At 40.3% G+C, this 22,879-nt stretch overlaps 1 protein-coding gene and 1 long non-coding RNA gene across 2 annotated transcripts in view; one reads left to right on the top strand and one right to left on the bottom strand.

The window, feature by feature from the left end:
- LOC137084050 (uncharacterized) overlaps positions 1–22,879 on the top strand; it is a 648,504-nt gene that overhangs the window by 296,668 nt on the left and 328,957 nt on the right. The gene's annotated exons all lie outside the window — the stretch shown is intronic.
- Positions 80–16,968, bottom strand: LOC137084042 (V-set and transmembrane domain-containing protein 5). The gene is made up of 4 exons (XM_067449952.1): positions 16,690–16,968; positions 4,122–4,448; positions 3,805–3,948; positions 80–1,620 (listed from the first exon to the last, which is right to left on the bottom strand). The coding sequence occupies exons 1-4, from the start codon at positions 16,763–16,765 to the stop codon at positions 1,589–1,591; spliced, it is 579 nt and encodes a 192-aa protein (XP_067306053.1). The 5' UTR covers positions 16,766–16,968; the 3' UTR covers positions 80–1,588.

Raw genomic sequence — 22,879 nt, 5'->3', positions numbered from 1 at the left:
ACAAGCAGAGGAAACTGATTCTTCTATACATGGGAAAATGTTAGCTAGAAAACCCGTAAAATAAAAAAATCTGGCATTCTTTGGCCAAAATCTTTATTGTTAATATGTTTGCGATTCTTTGCAATTTGCTAGATATTGCTAAATAGTAATTGTCACGTTGACGTTCAGTTTTCACATTCAAATCAATGTCAGTTTTATGACATTTGTACATTAACTATCATTGAATTATGATAACCTTAGTCAGGATTTTTTTTCCAATAACTGTTTTTTTTATTGCTCTTAGGGCATGAAAAACAAGATTTGCAAAATATTTTTTTTACATACTTTTCAGAGATTTTCTGATGTCCATTAACGTGGACAACATTTGTTTATGGTTTAAACTGAACAGATACTGTATTACACATAATACAGTAACGATAACATTGAGTGTATTTAACAAACCAATCAATACATTTTTATAAAATCACGTTAAAACTAAAATATATACAAAAAATAAAGGAGTAAAGTAATGGATTACAAGTGACATGCATTATATAATCAAATTACTTTATGTAACGAGTAATGCATTACAAGTACCTTGCATTGTGTAATCACATTACTTTTTTGATGTTGATGCAGATTACACTCTAATAACACAAATGCATTTATTTACAGTCAACAAAGTTACTGCAGATGAAGTATTTTTTTTAAACAACAGCAATGTATGAATTGTAGCCGAAATCTAGCTATTGATGCATGATGTCCACTGTAGTGGACGGATGATTAATCAGAATTTTCTCCCAATCTAAAATCAATTCTTGGAAAATGTAACAGTGATATGACTCATCAGATATCGCTGGTTGCTATGCAATATTTTTTTTATCAGCAAGAGTCTCCTAGGATATAGGAATGGATGGATATTCCAGAGCAACTTTGGTTTGGAGGGGGAAAATGGATAAGCAACGGCTTTGCCACTTGATGGCAGTGTATAGGATGATGCACGAGGGTCCACTGTAGAGGTTGATGTGCAACTATGCCACCAAAACTAGTGACCTCTATGCATGAAAGGGTTAATAATTATAATTGAGTAAATCTGTCAGAATTGGTACCTGATACACAGATGGAAATTTGCCCCAGAAATTTCAAATAATTATTAAAGACCCATATCCAGTTAAAAACACACACAAAAGATTATTTTTCCTCCAATAGGCGTGATACAGCATTGATATCTACAAGCGAGATCGGTATGCTCCTGAGCTATATTTCAAGTGTCCCAGAAAAGGTTATGAATACTTAGGCAATGTAATTATTTCACATTTAATCATTTAGCTGAGTTTTATTGTCTGTAATAAATTTGTCACAAATCTATTTTTTGCTTTGTCACTATGGTGTATGGAGTGTAGATTAATGTGAAAAAGGTCATTTAACATGAGGTAGAAATAAATGAAGGGGTGTGAATACATTCGCAGTATAATTTTCTGTGTCCGGACTGGACCTCCGAGATCTGCCACACATCATCTGGGACTTTAGAGGGACGGATGTGTTTTTCCCTACGCTTGTCCTCTCATCTCAAACACTTTAATGAGCATCTGGTGGATGTTTGTTTTCGTCACAGTGGCTGTAGTTCAGTCTCGGTGTGCTCTGTGTGTAGAAATACAGAGGTTCAGTTCAATTGCAGTTAATATTACATCTAACAGAAAATATGTAAATCACAATAGTTTGGACTGGAGATAAACATTCATATTGTGCTAAACACTCTTCCTAATGGATCAAACTGTTTGCTCATTTTCTCTTCTGTCAGTGTAAGTGATCTAATCCAATGCCTGAGAAAAGGGTAAACCATCCAGTATGCGGCAGTCCTGTGGGTGAAAATGCCTTGTTGATGCTCGAGGTCAGAGGAGAATGGGCCGACTGATTCAAGCTGATAGAAGAGCAACTTTGACTGAAATAACCACTCGTTACAACCGAGGTATGCAGCAAAGCATTTGTGAAGCCACAACACACACAACCTTGAGGTGGATGGGCTACAACAGCAGAAGACCCCACCGGGTACCACTCATCTCCACTACAAATAAGAAAAAGAGGCTACAATTTGCACAAGCTCACCAACATTGGACCGTTGAAGACTGGAAAAATGTTGCCTGTCTCGATTTCTTTTGAGACATTCAGATGGTAGAGTCAGAATTTGGCGTAAACAGAATGAGAACATGGCTCCATCATGCCTTGTTACCACTGTGCAGGCTGGTGGTGGTGGTGTAATGGTGTGGGGGATGTTTTCTTGGCACACTTTAGGCCCCTTAATCCCAATTGGGCATCGTTTAAATGCCTGAGCATTGTTTCTAACCAATGTCAAACCCTTTATGACCATTATGTGCCCATCCTCTGATGGCTACTTCCAGCAGGATAATGCACCATGTCACAAAGCTCGAATCATTTCAAATTGGTTTCTTGAACATGACAATGAGTTCACTGAACTAAAATGGCCCCCACAGTCCCCAGATCTCAGCCCAATAGAGCATCTTTGGGATGTGGTGGAACGGGAGCTTTGTGCCCTGGATGGGCGTCCCACAAATCTCCATCAAGTGCAAGATGCTCTCCTATCAATATGGGCCAACATTTCTAAAGAATGCTTACAGCACCTTGGTGAATCAATGCCACGTAGAATTAAGGCAGTTCTGAAGGTCAAACACAGTATTAGTATGGTGTTCCTAATAATCCTTTAGGTGAGTGTGCTTACGTCATTGAGAAATCATATTATGAAATTAAAGTTTTTCAGAAATGTAACATTCCAAGAAAATTACGTTTTCTTAAAATTGCCTCTTCAAAGCAGAAATTTAATTAAAGTAGCCATGTTGATCTGCGTTATCAATGCAGAAATGTTTTCTGAAAACACTGAAAACTGCAACTGCTGAAAAAGAATCAATTTAACAAACGCCAAGGGCCCAACTTAAGCAAACGCTGATCGCCATCATGGTGACTTCAAACTAAACATTTTCTATCAACATCTAAACCTCTGTTAATTCTCAATAAAGCGCTTCTGTAGTCATCTGACAGAGATAAAGTCAGTCTGGTTAGTAATACAAATAATTTTTTACATTTATAGGGCTTGCATTGGGAGGCCAAAACTTAAGAAAATACTTTTAAAATGTTCATAAATGTCTATCTGCGGCATCAGTCTCTCTCTCGCAGTCAGGTGCTCTGCAAGGTATCTGTTTGCTTTAAAGCTACACTGTGTAACTTGTTTAGTTTATTCTTAGCTAAAAACACTTCACAGTTAATTCAAAAATATATGTGCTCATTAATGTATATATTTACTTCTTTCAAGTAATAAAGTCTTCTGGTAAGTTTATAATATGCCATTGAAAACACATACGGGTGAGGGGTTCGAATGCCGGTCGCCATGTTGCTCCTCCATCTTGAAAGTACAGTAGCCAAAGAGGGACAAACCCGTAAATTCAAGCTTCGCCTTTCACGTTTTAACACTCAATGGAACCGTGTCGAATGTGAAGAGGGGGGTTATCATGTTAATATTGGACTAAATCGGCCACCGTAGGAGTTAAAACGAAATCAGAAACTAATATTCACTGGATGGTCATATACCTTTACACCGCTAGATGGGGGAAAATATCACACAGTATAGCTTTAATGTAATCGCTAATAATTCATTATACAGAGGAAGAAAACAACATCTGCATACGACATAAAACCTTCTGTTTTGGTATCAAAACATAGTCAGGCATGCACACACTAATAAGACATTTCCCTCATATATAAGCAACTTGAAATGTAATAATACATTTACTTGGAGTAAATGTAGCTTGTTACCTGGTAAGCATCCCCTTTGTCTCCAGGCTTTTAGGAAGCGGTACAGTTTATTCAAGAGCCACATACACAGCATTAGAATCACAGACAGGGTCCCCAGCACAATGACGAATACAGCCAAGAACTGTATGTCCTCATACAGCACCTCTGAAACATGCAGCGTTTGTTCAGTGCAAAAACAGGAAAGCCACATTAAAACGTTGTGTCAGTGGACATTTGTGTTGAATATCGAAAACTCTCTAAAATATGTGTGAGGCGATATACCAAGACTGCAGAGAACCAGTTTACTAACAAGGACAAATCACTTTAAAGCTACTCACCAGTTACAGTCAATGCCAGACCCGCATCTTTGCTGTTCCCAGACACCTCTGTCACAGTGAGGATGTAATAGCCGGAGTCTTGGAGGCGTAAGTTGGATAAGGTTAGAGAACCGTTGGCATGCGCTTGCACTCTTCCCTCGTACATTTGCGTGACATTTGCTGAGCCACCGAGGGTCCAAGCTGCAATCCTTTGCTGCCCGGTTACGGAATTGAACATCCATCTGATTGCTGGAGTCCCGGAGCATGTGATGTCCACAGGGAAAAGTGCACTTCCCTGAACCGGTGCAGTGATGGGGTTCCTCTGCACCTGGATGATAATCGCCTGAGCTTCAGAGAGAGAGGACATAAGGGTGAATTCTTTTAGGACGTTAAAACACTTTCTTTTATCCCAGTCGGTCCGAATACATGCACACAAGAAAGCTGGTTATTGCGAGAAAGAAAAATGAGTGTGAGTGCCCATGATCCAATCCGGACTGTCCTTCTATTTAAAGCACTATTCGCACGGGATTAGTATTATCTGGGACCTCTGTGATTTTGAAATGACTCCCCCACATCTGAGTTTTGCGTGGCGCATTCGCACGGGATAAGCAAAGCCTGTGATTTTACTCGAATTTACTGACTTCTCCTGGATATGATGTCGAGACTTCGTTATATAGCTGTATGAAAACATAAACAGGCATCGATATCGTTTTGATTATTTTACAGTAGCCTATAAATAAACATAATTTGGTTCATTTAGCGAACAGAGGCCATGAACTGAGCTCAGACCAGCGGCAGGAGTCAGATTTCATCACGAGTGAGAAGCTGACAATATACGGCGGAATAATTCAGTTTCAAAGCTAAATGTAAAAGCGCTATTTAAACAAGCTTGTCATTGTACTGTTCTGTTCTGTTCTTCATTAAGAACAGTATTGGTGTTAATATTAAACACACCATTCAGTCAGATTACTCCCAAATTGATAATCATTCTATAGTGAAAGTATAATCCGTGTGGGCGTGGCTGCACGGGAATTCATAACGGTGCGCATTTACATTTACGCATTTGGCAGACGCTTTTATCCAAAGCGACTTACATTACATTCAATTACTGTCAATTCTTGCTTTCCCTGGGAATCGAACCCATGACCTTGGCGTTGCGAGCGCCATGCACTACCGTTTGAGCTATAGGAAAGCGTAATGAATGCAGACTTTATTCTTCGTGAAAGATAAAGATAGAAATGCTCACAAGAACAAAAAAAGCTTGCAAAAATGATATACGATCCTCCTAATCCTGGCTAAATCACAGAGATGTCGATTCGCACGGGACTATTATTATCACAGGACCTCGGTGTTCGGCGAAATATGGTAGGTCATTTGCGGGGAATTTTTACTTTACAAATTACAGACATGGCCGATTCGCACGGGATTAAGATCACAGACATCCTCTGCAATTATTACAAATCACCAGAGGTCCCCAGATAATACTAGTCCTGTGCGAATGGGGCTTAAGACTACATTACCCATAATCTGGACTCATTAGCACTCACTGTTTTCACCTGTCTCTCATTATCTCTGGCTATATATACCATGTTATGCTATCATTCACTGTGAAGTCTTGTTTAGTGTACCACTGCATTGCTGAGTGGGTTCCTGGTTTCATGGCTCTTGGTCTTGGGTTACCCTTTAGACGCTCTCTCTCCTGGTTTGTTTGCGCTGCAAAAAAATGATTTTCTTACTTACAACCCCAAATCAGAAAAAGTTGGGACAGTATGGAATGTGCAAATAAAATAAAAAAAGAAGTGATTTCTAAAATTACTTTGACTTGTATTTCATTGCAGACAATATGAACACAAAATATTTCATGTTTTGTCTGGTCAACTTCATGTCATTTGTAAATATGCATCGTTTCCTGTCATTCAGACCTGCAACACATTTCAAAAAAAGTTGGGACAGTAAAGCATTTACCACTTTGTAATGTTGCCATTCCTTTTCACAACACTTAAAAGACGTTTAGGGACTGAAGACACCAAGTGATGAAGTGTTTCAGGTGTAATTTTGTCCCATTCTTCCTGCAAACAAGTCTTAAGGTGGGCAACAGTACGGGGTCTTCGTTGTCGCATTTTGCGCTTCAAAGTGCGCCACACATTCTCTATTGGAGACAGGTCGGGACTGCAGGCAGGCCAGTCAAGTACCCGCACCCTCTTCCTCCGCAGCCAGGACTTTGTAATGTGTGCAGAATGTGGTATTGCATTGTCTTGTTGAAATATGCATGGACGTCCCTGGAAAAGATATCTTCTTGAAGGCAGCATATTATGCTCCAAAATCTCTATGTACTTTTCAGCATTAATGGTGCCTTCACAGAAGTGTAAGTTACCTTTGCCAAGGGCACTGCCACAACCCCAGACCATGACAGACCCTGGCTTTTGGACTTGTTGCTGGTAACAGTCTGGATGATCCTTTTCTTCTTTGGTCCGGAGCACACGGCGTCCATTCCTCCCAAAAAATACCTGAAATACTGATTCATCTGACCACAGTACACATTTCCACTGTGTGATGGTCCATCCCAGATGCCTCCGAGCCCAGAGAAGTCGACGGCGCTTCTGGACACTGTTAACATAAGGCTTCCTTTTGGCACAGTACAGTTTCAACTGGCATTTGTGGATGTAACTACGTATTGTGGTACTTGACAAAGGTTTGCCAAAGTAGTCCTGAGCCCATGTGGTGATATCGCTTCTAGATGAATGACGATTCTTGATGCAGTGCCGCCTGAGGGATCGGAGATCACGGTTGTTCAGCTTAGGCTTGCGGCCTTGTCCTTTACGCACTGAAATTCCTCTAGATTCCTTGAATCTTGTAATTATGTTATGCACTGTTGAATGTGAAATATCCAAATCTCTTCCTATCTTTCTTTGAGGAACATTGTTTTTAAACATTTCAATAATTTTCTCACGTATTTGTTGGCAAACTGGCGATCCTCGGCCCATCTTTGCTCCTAAAGGATTAGATCTTTCTTGGATGCTGCTTTTGCACCAAATCATAATTTCAATCACCTGTTGACATCACCTGTTTCAAATCACATCATTATTTAACCCTTTTACCTCATTACTAGCCCTAAATTGCTCCTGTCCCAACTTTTTTTGAAATGTGTTGCAGGTCTGAATGAAAGGAAAGGATGCATATTTACAAATGACATGAAGTTGACAAGACAAAACATGAAATATTTTGTGTTCATATTGTCTGCAATATGACAAGTTACTACAAGTCAAAGTAAATTTTGAAATCACTACTTTTTTTATTTATTTGCGTTTTCCAAACTGTCCCAACTTTTTCTGATTTGGGGTTGTAGTATTTTTGTGTTGTTTCCAGTCCAAATATCAAAAAATTCTTAAAGAAGCGTTTACTAGACAAGCAAAACATTTTCTGTGTTTTTAGCAAAATAACTCAAAATTGAGTGAGATTTTACTTCAAATTAGCAACATAATCAGCCAATGGGGTAAGCAAAATGATCTTAATTCAAACAGAAAACAAGATTTTGCTTACCCCTTTGGCAGATTATTTTGCTTATTTTCAGCAAAAACTATTTACCCCCAAAACCAGACAATATCTTTTGTTTATCTAGTAAATGCTTCTTAATTTAAGAATTTTTAGATATTTGGACTGGGAACAACACAAAAATACTAAGTTAGAAAAGCATTTTTTGCAGTGTGCCTGATTGGACTGAATACCTGTTATGACCTCTTGCCTGTTTTTGGACTACAATTGTGAATTACTACTCAGTGGTAGTGTTGCGACAGGGGTGAAAGACATTTTGGGAAACCTGTTTGGAAATAGACTAAATTTTTGTAATTCCATTAGCTGCTAGTGCCACAGAAGTTATGCAGTTTATACAGAGACTTTCTCACACCCCCATGTTACCGCCATTTGCTCACAGGAGGCATTGATTTTTAGGATGATGGCAACTTATAGGCACAATCTTTTTTTATTGTGAACATTAATAGAAAAGAATCAAATACGATGACAGGGGTGTCCAATCCTCAAACTCTGTTACAACAAGCTCCTAAAGTTCATCGACATAAAGTGTCATTTCCAATAAAAGAGAAGGCCTCATTCTTTATATTGTTTCTCAAGTAGTTAACTTAAGCCTAGTTCAGACTGCACAAGTTTCAAACTCGTCGGGTCACTGCTCTTTTCACACTGCGTGACTATCTGGGGTATCATTCAGTCACTGCTGTGTTCACACTGACCAATGGATCACCGACAGAAGAGTTCACACTGCATGACTGAACAAGAGGAAGAATCGCCGATAAGTTACTCTCTCCGGTGCGTAATCTACGTTTCCCAAACACACGTGCGATGTGACGAGTAAACAACGCGAGATCACACGTGCGTCAGACCGGAGATTTGGAATTGTTATTAAAAATGATAAACTGCACAAAGTTTGCTCCAAATTGTCTGTGTGCTGATTTGTGGAGAAAAAGAAAAAAGATTATGGTGGCAGAAATTGTTGGAGAGACAGAGGGAGCCAGGATTTTGTTCTTCAATGAGAGTTTGAGGTAAATAAATATTTTTATAATGTGCTGCGGCTGGATGTGCAAATGTTTGGGCTTTGTTAGAATTGTAAAGAATTGTAAATATATCTATTAAAATACTGATATTCTGTCTATAACTTCTCCCTGAACCTCCCGCTGCCCTGTATCTCGCTCTCTCATCGGCTGCCGATGTAATTTTCAGTCAGAACTCCTTTCACACAGCAGGAGTTTGGATCGCCGACAGGTCCAGATATTTAGCATGCCAAATATCTCGCGGGCGTCTGCGAATTTTTTTTTTGGCGATTTCGCAAAACCTTTCAGCAAGTCAAAATTGGGGCTAAAATCGGGCAGTGTGAACATGGCTTTAGAGGTGTTCAGGGAAACAAGTGAGCGAATTTGACTTTTAGACCTTAGGGTGAATGTCTGCTGCGGAGCATGTGAGCCGTGGGACACATCAGTCTTGTGGATTTCACTGGAATGCACATGTAGCGGTCATTATAAATCCAAAATCAGACAGTAATTGTTTCGCATGTGGATGTCTGAATTAATGCATTTGCATGGCACCTCAGTGATGCAATCAGATTTATTCACACATGGAGGAGTGAGTTTTGTGATCATACGAACCCAAGAATGTGCTGTTCAGGTGGTCAGTCGCATAATTGTCTGCTTTGAATAAAGCCTCATATGCTGTGAATAATACAAATAAATTCCTATTTACTTTTAATAGGAAAAAGAATATACTATTTATGTAATCTGTTAAAAATAAGAAGGTAGATGTGCTATAGTTAAAATGGGTTTATGTCGTTTATCTCAAAATGATGAATGCCATTTTAAAAATGTGGAAATTGGCAGAAAATCGAAACACCTGATTTCAAATCTTTACGTGCTTTTCTCTTTCTCCTTTGAGGGGTGATATGAAATAATATTGTCCTTCCAGCATTACAGCAGAGATGCCGGTAACGCATTACTTAGTAACGCTAATCATGTGACCACTTTTTCCAATAACGAGTAATATAACACATTACTATTTCCAATTATCAGATTAAAGTAATTTATGCTTATGTTGTATTCCTATGCTTATGCTATGACAGCACGCTCTACTCTATAATTGGATCGATGGATATCTCGCATTCCATTTCTATGTAAGTAATTACTAATTTAATGTTGTGTCGCGATACCCTTTGCTTCATGGTACTACCGGTGGCTGGTTTCGACCGCACTCAGGTAGCGTTTCACCGCAACCTATATACTATCCTATCCTAGACGTTATAAATCTTTCGGGTTCTATCTGAAGATTTGAGGGACGTCTGATCTTTCTGAGTAGGTGTTTATAACAGTTTTGAGTGCCTAAGGTGCTTCCGAGGACGTGTCATGGAGGGAATGGAGACTCCACCCAGACGTGGTGGTTGATTTGGCAGAGGATTGGCTGGGCGGAGGTCGACCTGTTTGCATCAGAATTGACCACTAATTGCCATTGGTGGTTCGCGAGAGCCGAGACGTCCAGTCCGCTGTCAGGATGCATTAGCCCTCGAGTGGCCGAGTTGCCTTTTGTATGCGTTCCCTCCTCTTCCTCTTCTGTGGGAAACATTGTACAGAATATTCCTATGCAAGCACAGGGTACTTTTAGTGGCACCTCGATGGCCAGCCAGGCCATGGTTTCCTCTCCTTCTGAGTCTGTTACAGGGCGAGCCATGGCAGCTTCCCATCAGACGGGACCTCCTGTCTCATGTGCACGGCCGTGTTTGGCACCCAGATCCATCTCATCTTCGGCTCTGGGTTTGGCCAGGTCCAGTTCACAGCTAATGGATTGTGAACCAGCAGTAGTGAACACTATCGGCAACACTAGGGCTCCTCCTTGGTGCGGGGATCAAGGAATTGAACCAGTTCACTGTACGTTGCCGAATATAGTTTCTTGCAGCATATTTTGGATGGCAACAAGGTTGCCTCCACCTTAAAAGTCTATATTGCTGCCATATCTGTTTATCACGACCCAGTTGATGGTGCTTCCTTAGGGTCTCATAACCTTGTTCGTAGTTTTCTAAAGGGAGCGAGATGTTTAACGCCTGTTCGTTCGACTCCCTTTCCAGTCTGGGACTTACCGTTTGTTCTAGAGTCCCTTCGTTCACCACCATTTGAACCTTTGGCTGTTGCGGATATTCAGTGGTGTCATTGAAAGTGTCCTTTTTGTTGGCCATTGTTTCCACTAAACATGTTGGTAAACTTCATGCTCTATCAGAGAAATCATCTACAAAAATCATCAAGGACATTAATCACCCGGCCAACCCCCACTTCACCCGGCTGCCTTCTGGTAAGCGCTTCCGTAGCCTGATGGCCAAAACTGAGAGACTCAGGAGGAGTTTCTTCCCACAGGCCATCAGACTCCTGAACGCTGTCACTTAACAACATGTGACTTCACCTCACTTCAGTATTAACAAACTCACATACTGATATTGCACTGCACTTTATTCTTGTGTACATGTAACTACTCATTATAATGCTGTTTGCACATTACACTCCTGCACTTCTGTTATCCACAGATTTATTTTTATAGTCTCCAGTTTACTTTATCTCACTTATTTTATTCCACATCTCTTATTTCTTTTACTTGATTTATTCATAATTCTACATATGTATGTATATAGCACCTTATCCTATTTCTATTTTATAATTTATTGTGCTTTTTTTGTTAATTGTTATTTGCTGTCCATGGAGCGGACCTGTTTACATTTCACTGCCGGTTGTATTCTGTATAACTGTGTATGTGACAAATAAAACTCTTGAACTTGAACTTGAACTTGTGAGTGAACTGTTCTTACACTGGTTACCAGAGGATTCCCGGGTCATTCTTCAACCTAATCTGGCCTTTCTTTTCTTTTTAAATAGGCACTGTCTTTATAAGTAACCCACATATTTTAGCTTTAAACAACTACATTATCAACTGAAAAGCATTTAAACTACATTTAGTGACAAAATTAAAGTATTTTTTAATTATATGTAGGGTTTCTCATAACGTCACTTTACCACGTGAAAGCAGCAAGCAGGCTCCTCATTGGTTAACATGGCGCAAATTGACGGCAAAGTTCAATAAGTTCATATTTTTAAACTCGAGCGTAGACGTGAATTTGCTTCAAACGCGTGAATGCACAAAAACCACCACTCCCGCACAAGATGTTTTATTCGCTATTCGCAAAATGCATCTATCGCGCCGCAGGACCTCCAGACGCACGTCAACGCGCCTTTCCATTTACTTAACATGGAAATAATTCGCTCCAGACGCTCTATTCGCATTCTTAAGGGCCCCATTTTAATGATCTGAACGCATTCCCTTTAAAAGCCAGTTGAGCTCGCACCATGGTAGATTAGCTATTTACATGGAGGAATTTGCGAGCGGAAAGACTGAACGCTTCTCCAGAGAGGAACCCTTTTATTAAAAAAAACAAAAAACAAATGTGTGTGTGCTGCTCAGTGTTGCCACTGTTATTTTGAAAAAGTAATCTGATTTTTGATTACTGATTACTTCTTTAAAAAGTAACTTAGTTACTTTACAGATTACTTGATTTTAAAAGTAACTAATTTAGATTACAAGTTACTTTATTAGTTACATTCAGCAGCTGCCGACAACACCCCTGCCGCCTCAAAATAGAAATGACAACCGTTTTTGGCAACACACTTTATGGGAAGTGCATTTTTAACAGTTACGTCAACAATCTATCCTGACTAGAGCTCTGCATTTATGCCCGAGCCTGACGGCCCCGACTTTTTTACACCGCTTTTTTTAGGCTTCTCCTTCTTTTTATATTTATTTTAATAATTAAAAGGAACAATGAGATGTGCTGTGCGGTTGGAAACAACATGAGACCATGATAGATTACGCCACAGTCAAGATATGGCTCGCGCAGGGTTAAAGAGTCCGTTTCTTCAGTGCAGCTGCTAGAGTTATGGCCTTTTTACAACTGGTTCCTTCATTCATTTTCTCTGACCAGGTATCTATCTGATTGCGAATTCAGAAGGTGCATGAAAGCATTTCAGACAAAACCGGACAAATGTAAATGTATCTGGTTGTTTAAACCACATGTGTAAATTTTACTCCTGGCAAATAATTAAAAAAGAAATGTGTGACAGTGTGTTATGTTGTATTCAGATAGATATGACGGTGCTACTGCAACATCGCTTCAAATGAGTAAAGCAAGCCAACGCAAATGGCCGTAAACAAAACTTTAAAATAAGTCACACAAAACACAATCATCTTCAATATAAATTAATGAGACTAAATGATCTTACCAGTGCATAGGTCGCTCTCTCTCATATTGCGATCTTTGAATTTGAAATGAGCTGCTGAATAAAATGCTAGAATCTTTTGCTTTTGAGCATATACCACGGGAATTGAAGATCGGATTTATATTAATTTTGCTGAAGTGTAAGGTAGGCTATAAGACAACCTGCATGTACTTATTTTGTTTTGTTTTTGTTTAGATTGTGTAGCCCGTTTCGTTTTTTTGAGCGCCGTTGCGATCAGTAGGATAGCCTATCAGCCTGCCTCAGCTCGTCAAAAATGCCTTTGTGGTGGTAAAATAACTAGCCTATTTTGTTTTTGATGTCAAAGTAGTTATATTTCGTTTCTTTTCTTTATTAAGTTCATTTAGAAAAATGTTTAGAGCAATTGTTTGTTTGTTAAATTAAAGTTTTAATTTTTTTATGTGACGACCCAGTGAGTTAACCGCATGTTTAATAGTCTAGTCTCTCAAACCAACTCTTGAATTGTCTTGCCTATATAAACTTTAATTTAACAAACAAAAAATTGCTCTGAACATTTTTCTAAATTAGGTTAATAAAGAAACGAAACGAAATATAACTACTTTGACATTAAAAACAAAACTTAACTATTTTAATGGCTGCAACAATGTAAAAAAATTAAAAATAAAAAAATAAAAATAAAAAAACACTCCAGCCAGACTCGGGCTGAGAATTTTGATAAGCTGTCGGTTTTTACTAAGGAAAATGACTAAAATAGTAACTCACAGTGACTTGGATAAGTAACTTTAATCTGATTACTGGTTTGGAAATAGTAACGCGTTAGATTACTCGTTACTGGAAAAAAGTAGTCAGATTAGAGTAATGGGTTACTATGTAACGCGTTACTGACATCACTGGTGCTGCTGTACGTCCATGTGTGTTTTATAATCAGTGTACGCGCATCGTGCACCACCTATAGGCTCATATCATTAACACCCTCTTTAAATAACACACACAATACTGCACTATTGACTTTAGAGTAGGTTTGTGTTGGTCAATGGTCAGTGGTTTTCAGTTCCTCAAAACATCAACGCTCCAACAATACTCCTGAACACTCCTGGTGTTCAGACCAGCACACCCATGGGGGAACAGATGAGCCAGTGCGTTTGATATTTAAACAACGCGGAGCTGGACCTGAACATGAGAACTGCCTCAGGCTGAAACTAGCAGAACACACTTGCGTCGCACCGGTTGTATGAAAGGGCCCCTGGGCTTTATAGTTGGATTTCCTGGAGTAGCTTCTCAACAGGATTCCTTAAATCAGATGATGAAAACATCCAGCAGATGTCCACTCTCGTGCCTGTCCTTTCTCTGTAAGTTAATATTTACCCCTCTTCAAACCAGTTGGGTGAGTTCACTATACTGCTAAGATAAACAAGAGCATTTTAGAAGTGCTGTAATCTTTCTCTTATCACTGGTCAAATGACCTGACCAATCCGAATTTAGCAAGCATTATTTTACTGCTTCTGCACTGTCTATTCCTTAGTGATAAATCGCAGGATGGCATTTCCAAATGAAACTATGCTCTGAAACGGTGTTAAAGTAAATTAGCCATGAAGCAAATCATTTGAAGTGACATGAAAGTGAAGCTTGAGGCTGAAAACAGGATTGGCTAGCCTGTCTCATTTACTCTTGACTCCAGAATCCTGTCTTTCAGTATTCAGCTCAACAAAAATGACATACGTGGCAGTTATTGTTGTTTTGTTTTTGGCAATGTTCAGCTGAAAAGCATCACCTAGACTTGTTATGCTGTGTAATATTACATGAAAATTGCCAATACTACATTGCAAGTTTTACACCGGATAATTACATTACGATTGTATAGAGAAATTCTGTTAGGAAGTTTTGTTTGAACGAACGCATAGCACAAATACCTGAACGGTTCAAACAAATGCACTGTGATCATACAGTCCCTGACAAAAGTCTTGTCGCTTGTGTACAAATTGACCTAAAGTGCCGCTGAAATATATTTCTAATCAAGATTTTTTTACAAGAAATGGCTCATTTTAATCCCACCAGCTTTTGTGATAATGTTTCAGTGAAAAACTAAACTTTCAAAAAGTATTTTAATATTCACAGCTTGGTTAAGCCCAATGAGTCAATTTTTGCAAAGACATGAGTGTGGTCACCTTGTCATATGAGCTTCACCTGTGACTAATAATGGATCAATTAGGTCTCAAGTGTGTTTAAAAAGAACCCCAGTACGCTAGACCTTCACATCAACTGCAACTAGACCTCTGCAAACATGCCTAAGATTCACCCTGAGACTAAAGTTTTGATTATCAAGAGGCTGAAGACCAGATCCACTGCTGATGTGGCAGACACCTTCAATGTGTCTCAGCATCAAGTACAGAGGATAAAAAAAAGAATTTGAAGAGACTGGAGACATTTTTGACAAGCCCAGGTCAGGAAGACCCCGCAAGACAACTGCTCGAGAGGACCGTTTGTTGGCTCAAAAATCCAAGGCCAGCCCATTTTCCACTGCAGCAGAGCTCCACGAGACCTGGTCACCTGAAGTCCCTGTGTCAACCAAAACAGTTTGTCGGATTCTGTCTCAAAATGGCCTCCATGGTCGAATCAGTGCCCAGAAGCCAGCACTAAACAAAAGACAATTGAAAAACCGTGTGGCATTTGCCAAGGCCCACAGCCTGCTAAAAGGATGGACGTTGGAAAAGTGGCAGAAGGTGGATTTTTCAGATGAATCTTCTGTTGAATTACACCACAGTCGCCGCAAATATTGCAGGAGACCTACTGGAGCCCGAATGGATCCGAGATTCACCCAGAAAACAGTGAAGTTTGGTGGCGGAAAAATCATGGTCTGGGGTTACATCCAGTATGGGGGTGTGCGAGAGATCTGCAGGGTGGAAGGCAACATCAATAGTCTAAAATACCAAGAAATCTTAGCTACCTCTTATATTCCCAACCATTAAAGAGGCCAAATTCTGCAGCAGGGCGGTGCTCCATCGCATACTTCCATCTCCACATCAAAGTTCCTCAAGGCGAAGAAGATCAAGATGCTCCAGGATTGGCCAGCCCAGTCACCAGACATGAACATCATTGAGCATATGTGGGGAAGGATGAAAGAGGACGCATGGAAGACGAAACCAAAGAATATTGATGAACTCTGGGAGGCATGCAAGACTGCTTTCTTAGCTATTCCTGATGACTTCATCAATAAATTGTATGAATCCTTGCCAAACCGCATGGATGCAGTCCTTCAAGCTCATGGAAGTCATACAAGATATTACATTTGGATCTCACAGCACCACAACTTAATTTGCTGACATATTTTTGCATTTGCAGTAAATTTGTTCAATTTCTGTATAGGCGACAAAACTTTTGTCTTGCCAAAATTTGACCTTTCTGTCTTGATTAAATAATAAATATTTTTTCTGTGAAAATTATTTATTTCAGTGCATTAAACATCATTTGGGAGGGTTTTAGCTTTTCATATGAGCTATTTCTAACACCAATGAATTAATTAAAAGTCAGGTTAATATCAGGTATTTCTAGAAAATAGATAAGCGACAAGACTTTTGTCAGGGACTGTATTAACATAAGTCTTAATGTGCATTTACTTCTGAAATCATAAAATACACACATCTGTGCACAAAAGTTTATCTAGCTGTGAAAATGAGACCATAACATATATGTCTGTTATTTTCTACACACGGGTTAAATCCTAACCCTAAAAAATATACTTTTGTCCCCAAAGCATAAACCATGTAAACTAATACAGACACATATAGGTAGAAACATATACTTACTGTAATGGCAGAGACAGAAGATAAGATATAGTATCTGTGCGTTCTTCTGAGACAAACTCATCCATGCAGGCCTCATTAGACTTACTCCTCCATATATTTAAATACAAGTTACGTGTGACTGTCTTTATAGACATGTCATAACTCTAGACTTTCACCCTGTCTTTCTCTGCTATCCTTTATGCTTGCCGTATGCTTCCTCATGCCAGTCTTTTCGTGTCCATATTTTCTTCTGAGTTGTTTTCTCTTTACCTTTCTCTTTCAGTATTTGCTCCCCTTTGCTCTTTTTCTTTTTCTGTCTGATCTGTTCATTCAACAAGTCTTATTCATTTGCAGGCAACACTGATCAGACCGGTTCAGCAGGCAGTGAAACACACACACACACACACACACACACACACACACACACACACACACACACACACACACACACACAGGAATGAAATGAACTTTAGGTTTTTTTTCACAGTGAGCATAATTTTTACTGAACATTTATTTGCACTGTACTGATGGGTGAAGGTGATTTTAGACAAATAACAAAACTTGTGACTGTTAAAAGGTTTGGGGTAAGTTGATCCGAGTCAGTGGGTAAATTGCACAATCTGGGTGTAAATAGACCATCTAACTGAATCTGAATCAAACCCAAATGTGAGCTGAGCTGCCTTCTCATCAGTCACTCCTTGCTGCTTTGTTGTTATAGCTTGCCTCGACATGCGGATGAGGGGAATGACCTTGGACCCAGAGACAGTATTTTATCTGCTGAAAGTTCAACAGTTGCCTCTTTCAGTGGAGACAGAACACCAAAGCACTCAGACATTGTGTGGTCGTCAGCTGAGGACAGAGCAGCCAAATCTGTCCTGAGTGACACCAGTGCAGCACCAACTGGTTCACACTGTAAAGTCTAGACAAATGTGCTGTAATTTATGAGAAGGTTTTCCCATCTGCTGCTGGAAACTTACAAGTCGCTCCTTTGCTACAGTGCTTGTTCTAAAATAAGCAACAATCTTCCTCAGCTTTCTCTTTATGTCTTGAAGCCCTGGGAAGTCAATAGCTTTTTTCACATCAGGTTTAGAGCATGGGCTCTGCAAATGCTACATGCCTAAGCTGTAAATTGTTGGCACATGCAACCACATTAGCAGCTGAACAATGGGTCTAATCTTAGATTTAATCCCACATTCCTCCATGAGAGATGTTTTCACCGCAGAAATGTTTGCTGCTCTTTGCGAAGCTGTACATTTTCCTACTCCCAGCAATGCCATAGCAAACTGTTCTTTACTGTCAATTAAATGGCAGGTGATATATTTTGGTCCATAAATAAAACATTCTGGTGTAAAAATGTCTCCTAATTTATATGACAACTTTTTAAAACACTGCTTCAAGCCTTTTAGACTTTAAAATCAAATGAAAACTTCACGAGTTTGTGTGTTCATATAATCTTAGTGAAAGTGGTAAACATTTGCCATGCTGTCTGCTATTGTTACATGCTGTCCTATCTTGTGTGCACATGTGGGTTTTGTTATGTTGAGCATGTGCTCGTGTCATTGTCAGATCCCCCCCTTGTTATCTAATTAGTGTTTATTGGCCCCACCTGTGTTCCCTGATTCCCTTTTGATTTCTTCCCTTTATAAGCTCCTTGTGTTTGTCAGTCTTGGTCGGATGGTTGCATGTCTCGTCTACGTCTCCCAGTTTCCTGTGTGGTATGTCTTCAGTTCATGTTTTTGATTATGTATTTTGCCCCCTTGTGGGTAGTGATGGCCAAATAAGGCTTCCTGAACCACTGAGGCTTTCCAGCCCATTGGTTCACCAAAAGGTTCATCTACCTGAAGCCTCATGAAACAGTGTGCTCCCTAGTGACACCTGCTGTGAAAAGCAATGCATCGCACACAAATCTATTCATCCTGAGCAACCAAATTATCATAGTGTGGGCACACCCTTTTTCTATTGCCTGTGTATTAATAAAGTATTTTACTCTGCTTGTATTAACCTATGCACACACAACTCACACAAACACACAACTTTGTGTTCAACTATTCAGTAGTTCTTTGGGTTAGTGATGAGTGAATGCCCAGAATGATTGTAAATAAATGATTGTGAGTGCAGTGCTTATGGGACTGGAATTGTGGAACAGGGATGGGAAAAGCTTTCCCTAATACAGTCCAGTCTTATAATTATATTATTGCTATTATTATTATTAATATTTATATATATAATAACACTAGGACTACTACTAATATAGGCTATATATATATATATATATATATATATATATATATATATATATATATATATATATATATATAATTACGTAGTATAGGTATTACAACTAGATATAGGCTAATTTACTATGCATAATTTACTCTAATAATCTACTAAACTAAGTATAATGTAATATAATATATAATACAAGCTATGATATATAATGATATCGCTACTACAAACAACCAACACCTCAACACCAATGCAAATGTCTACTGCAAACCCCACAAGAGGCGCGAGGTTTCGAACCACTTTTGTCCGAAAGCGATACTCCGAATGAAGCAATGACGTATTCAACAGAAAACGAGGCCTCGTTTGTCATCGTCACGTGATTTTCACGGAAACGATACAAGCCTCGAATCGGGGCTTCATCTGGAACGCCCCTTTTTGCTCGACACAAGCTCCGGAGCCTCGCTTCAGATGTCCCATCACTACCACTGAGGCTTTCCAGCCCATTGCTTCACCAAAAGGTTCATCTACCTGAAGCCTCATGAAACAGTGTGCTCCCTAGTGACACCTGCTGTGCAAAGCAATGCATCGCACACAAATCTATTCATCCTGAGCAACCAAATTATCATACTGTGGGCACACCCTTTTTCTATTGCCTGTGTATTAATAAAGTATTTTACTCTGCTTGTATTAACCTATGTACACACAACTCACACAAACACACAACTTTGTGTTCAACTATTCAGTAGTTTGTTCGGTAAGTGATGACAGTGAATGCCCAGAATGATTGTAAATAAATGATTGTGAGTCCAGTGCTTATGGGACTGGAATTGTGGAACAGGGATGGGAAAAGCTTTCCCTAATACAGTCCAGTCTTATAATTATATTATTGCTATTATTATTATTAATATTTATATATATAATAACACTAGGACTACTACTAATATAGGCTATATATATATATATATATATATATATATATATATATATATATATATATATATATATATATAATTACGTAGTATAGGTATTACAACTAGATATAGGCTAATTTACTATGCATAATTTACTCTAATAATCTACTAAACTAAGTATAATGTAATATAATATATAATACAAGCTATGATATATAATGATATCGCTACTACAAACAACCAACACCTCAACACCAATGCAAATGCCTACTGCAAACCCCACAAGAGGCGCGAGGTTTCGAACCACGTTTGTCCTAAAGCGATACTCAGAATGAAGCAATGAAGTATTCAACAGAAAACGAGGCCTCGTTTGTCATCGTCACGTGATTTTCACAGAAACGATACAAGCCTCGAATCGGGGCTTCATCTGGAACGCCCCTTTTTGCTCGACACAAGCTCCGGAGCCTCGCTTCAGATGTCCCATCACTACCCCTCGTGGGTTTTGTTTTCTGTTTATGTTTATTTTTGTAAATAAATCTTTTTATTTCTGCACTTGAGTCCTCGCACCAGTTTTCCTTTGTGTGTGTAACGTGACAGAACGATCCGACCATTCTATGAGGACTCAGCAGAGAAGGTCTCCCTCGGTGCCAGTTCCAGGGGTCCCGAGTCCAGACATGGCCATGGCCGGTGGATCGTGTTCCGGTGGTCCCTGTGCTGGTGGATCGTGTTCCGGTGGTCCCTGTGCCAGTGGATCGTGTTCCGGTGGTCCCTGTGCTGGTGGATCGTGTTCCGGTGGTCCCTGTGCCAGTGGATCGTGTTCCGGTGGTCCCAGTTCCAGTGGACTCCGTTCAGGTGAATCGTGCTCCGGTGGTCCTGAAACGGAGGAGGAGGAGACAGGCTTCCTCCGCGACTGTTACGGTGGTCCCAGTTACGGTGGATCGTGCTCCAGTGGTCCCGAGTCCGGACACGGCCTGGAGGGCTGTGATGGGAGTTTTCGTGGTGGCAGTCCTGCATGCTTGAAAGGAGCACAGGGCTTTCTCTAAGACTCTGGAGGTTCCTCTGGTGGTCCCAGTTCCGGTGGATCATGTTCCGGTGGTCCCCGTTCCGGTGGACTCCGTTCCGGTGGTCCCAAGTCCGGAATCAGCCTGGAGGGCTGTGATGGGATGCTCTGTGGTGGCAGTCCTGCATGCGTGGAAGGAGCACAGGGCTTTATCTGAAGCCCCGGAGGCAGTTCCGGTGGTCCCAGTTCCAGTGGATCGTGTGCCGGTGGTCCCAGTTCCGGTGGATCGTGTGCCGGTGGATGCTGCTGGGCCGGAGATACCTCCCAGGCGTCTTGCTCTCACCACGCCTCCCTGGCGTCCTGCTTTGCCCGTGCCGCCCTGGCCGCTTGAACTTTGTGGGCCACCATGGCCTCCTGAACTTTTTGTTTTCCTCGTTCCTCCCTTGTTTACTCCTTCCTTGTCTGTCCCTCACGTCCCGCCCTTGATTTCTTCCCTTTATAAGCTCCTTGTGTTTGTCAGTCTTGGTCAGATGGTTGCATGTCTCGTCTACGTCTCCCGGTTTCCTGTGTGGTATGTCTTCAGTTCATGTTTTTGATTATGTATTTTGCCCCCTTGTGGGTTTTGTTTTCTGTTTGTTTATTTTTGTAAATAAATCTTTTATTTCTGCACGAGTCCTCGCACCAGTTTTCCTTTGTGTGTGTAACGTGACAGCTATAGAGGGGCTCGGAGAGGATATTCTGCCTGAGCTCCGATTGCCCCCCTATAACAGGCAAAATTTTAGGAATAAAAGAATGAATGAGTCATTTATATAGCGCTTTCATATGTACTACTGTACACCCAATGCGCTTTACACTCGTGTCCGGGATCTCTCCTCAACCACCACCATTGTGGTGTAAAAAAGGTGGAGCAGGGGAGGAGGGATGCTGCAGGATCTAAAAAGGACTGGTTTTATACCTTGGTATTAATTGAAAGATTAGATGGGCATACTCCTACCGAAATTACGTTTATTAACTTCACTTGTTTCTGTTTCCCACAGAAAAGACAGCCCTCCCTAACCTGTGGATCAAGGTGTGCTCTTTGTCTGTTTTCATAGCTATAATCCCGTGGACAATTCTCCACTGCAGCTCTCCAGACCTCTTCTCAATGGGTGATTTGCACAGGGACCTTCAGCTGCTTTTAGGGGAGGCACCTGGCCCTTAGTGATGTGATAAAATCAGTTGTCTAGAATATAAGCCAGTTCAGAGTACACCGGTGGCCCAAGTAGATTGAGTGTTGATACCACAATGGATGGAAATAATGGCTGCGTCCGAAAACCTAGGCTGTTGCCTCGATGCCTTATCAGACAATGACTCTGCAGGCAGCATTTTGTGCATGAAGGCACCTGATGAAACTAATTTCGGACAGACTTCTATGGCAGTGTAACAGTTTAATGATCTACAGCAAAATAGACAGAGCTTTGGTGAGAACTAAATACATATTTAATTACTATATTAGTAATTTCTCGCTAGAAATGACATCAGAAGTGTAATATGTTGGTAAAAATCATACATTTACACACACACTGACCAGCAAACGCAAGTTTCGGACGCCATCTTTCCTTCCAGCTCAACTGTCACTGAATGGAAAGCACAGGATTGTGAGATATCAAAGGCAGCGACGGATACCTGTATCCTGCCTTCCAAAAATCGATCAGATGAAGGTGTCTCAGGAGACAGGAAGTGAAGCAAACATTAAATTCGGACATGCCTCGATGCCTTCCTGCCTTGAAATGTGTCCTCCGAAGGCAGCATTTTGCCAGTTTCGGAAGCAGGCAATGTGGGAGGCAGAGGAGGAAGAGTTTGTGTAAGTGGACGAGGAGGAAGAGTACAAGGACAACGAAGAGCAAGACAAAGAATAGTAATTTCAGATCAAATTCAGGCAACTGTGATAGACCATGCCCTTGTTCATGGAATGACAATGAGGGAAGCAGTACAAAGAGTATGACCCAATATGTCCAGATTCTCTGTGGCCATAATCTGGACATTCAGAGAAGAGAACGGGTAAATGTATTGGTTTTCTAATTTGTGTGACTGG

The sequence above is a fragment of the Pseudorasbora parva genome, chromosome 8 (assembly GCF_024679245.1).
Source record: "Pseudorasbora parva isolate DD20220531a chromosome 8, ASM2467924v1, whole genome shotgun sequence".
NCBI lineage: Eukaryota > Metazoa > Chordata > Actinopteri > Cypriniformes > Gobionidae > Pseudorasbora > Pseudorasbora parva.
Note: the sequence above shows the minus strand (reverse complement) of the source record. Positions and strands in the feature narration are given on the sequence as shown.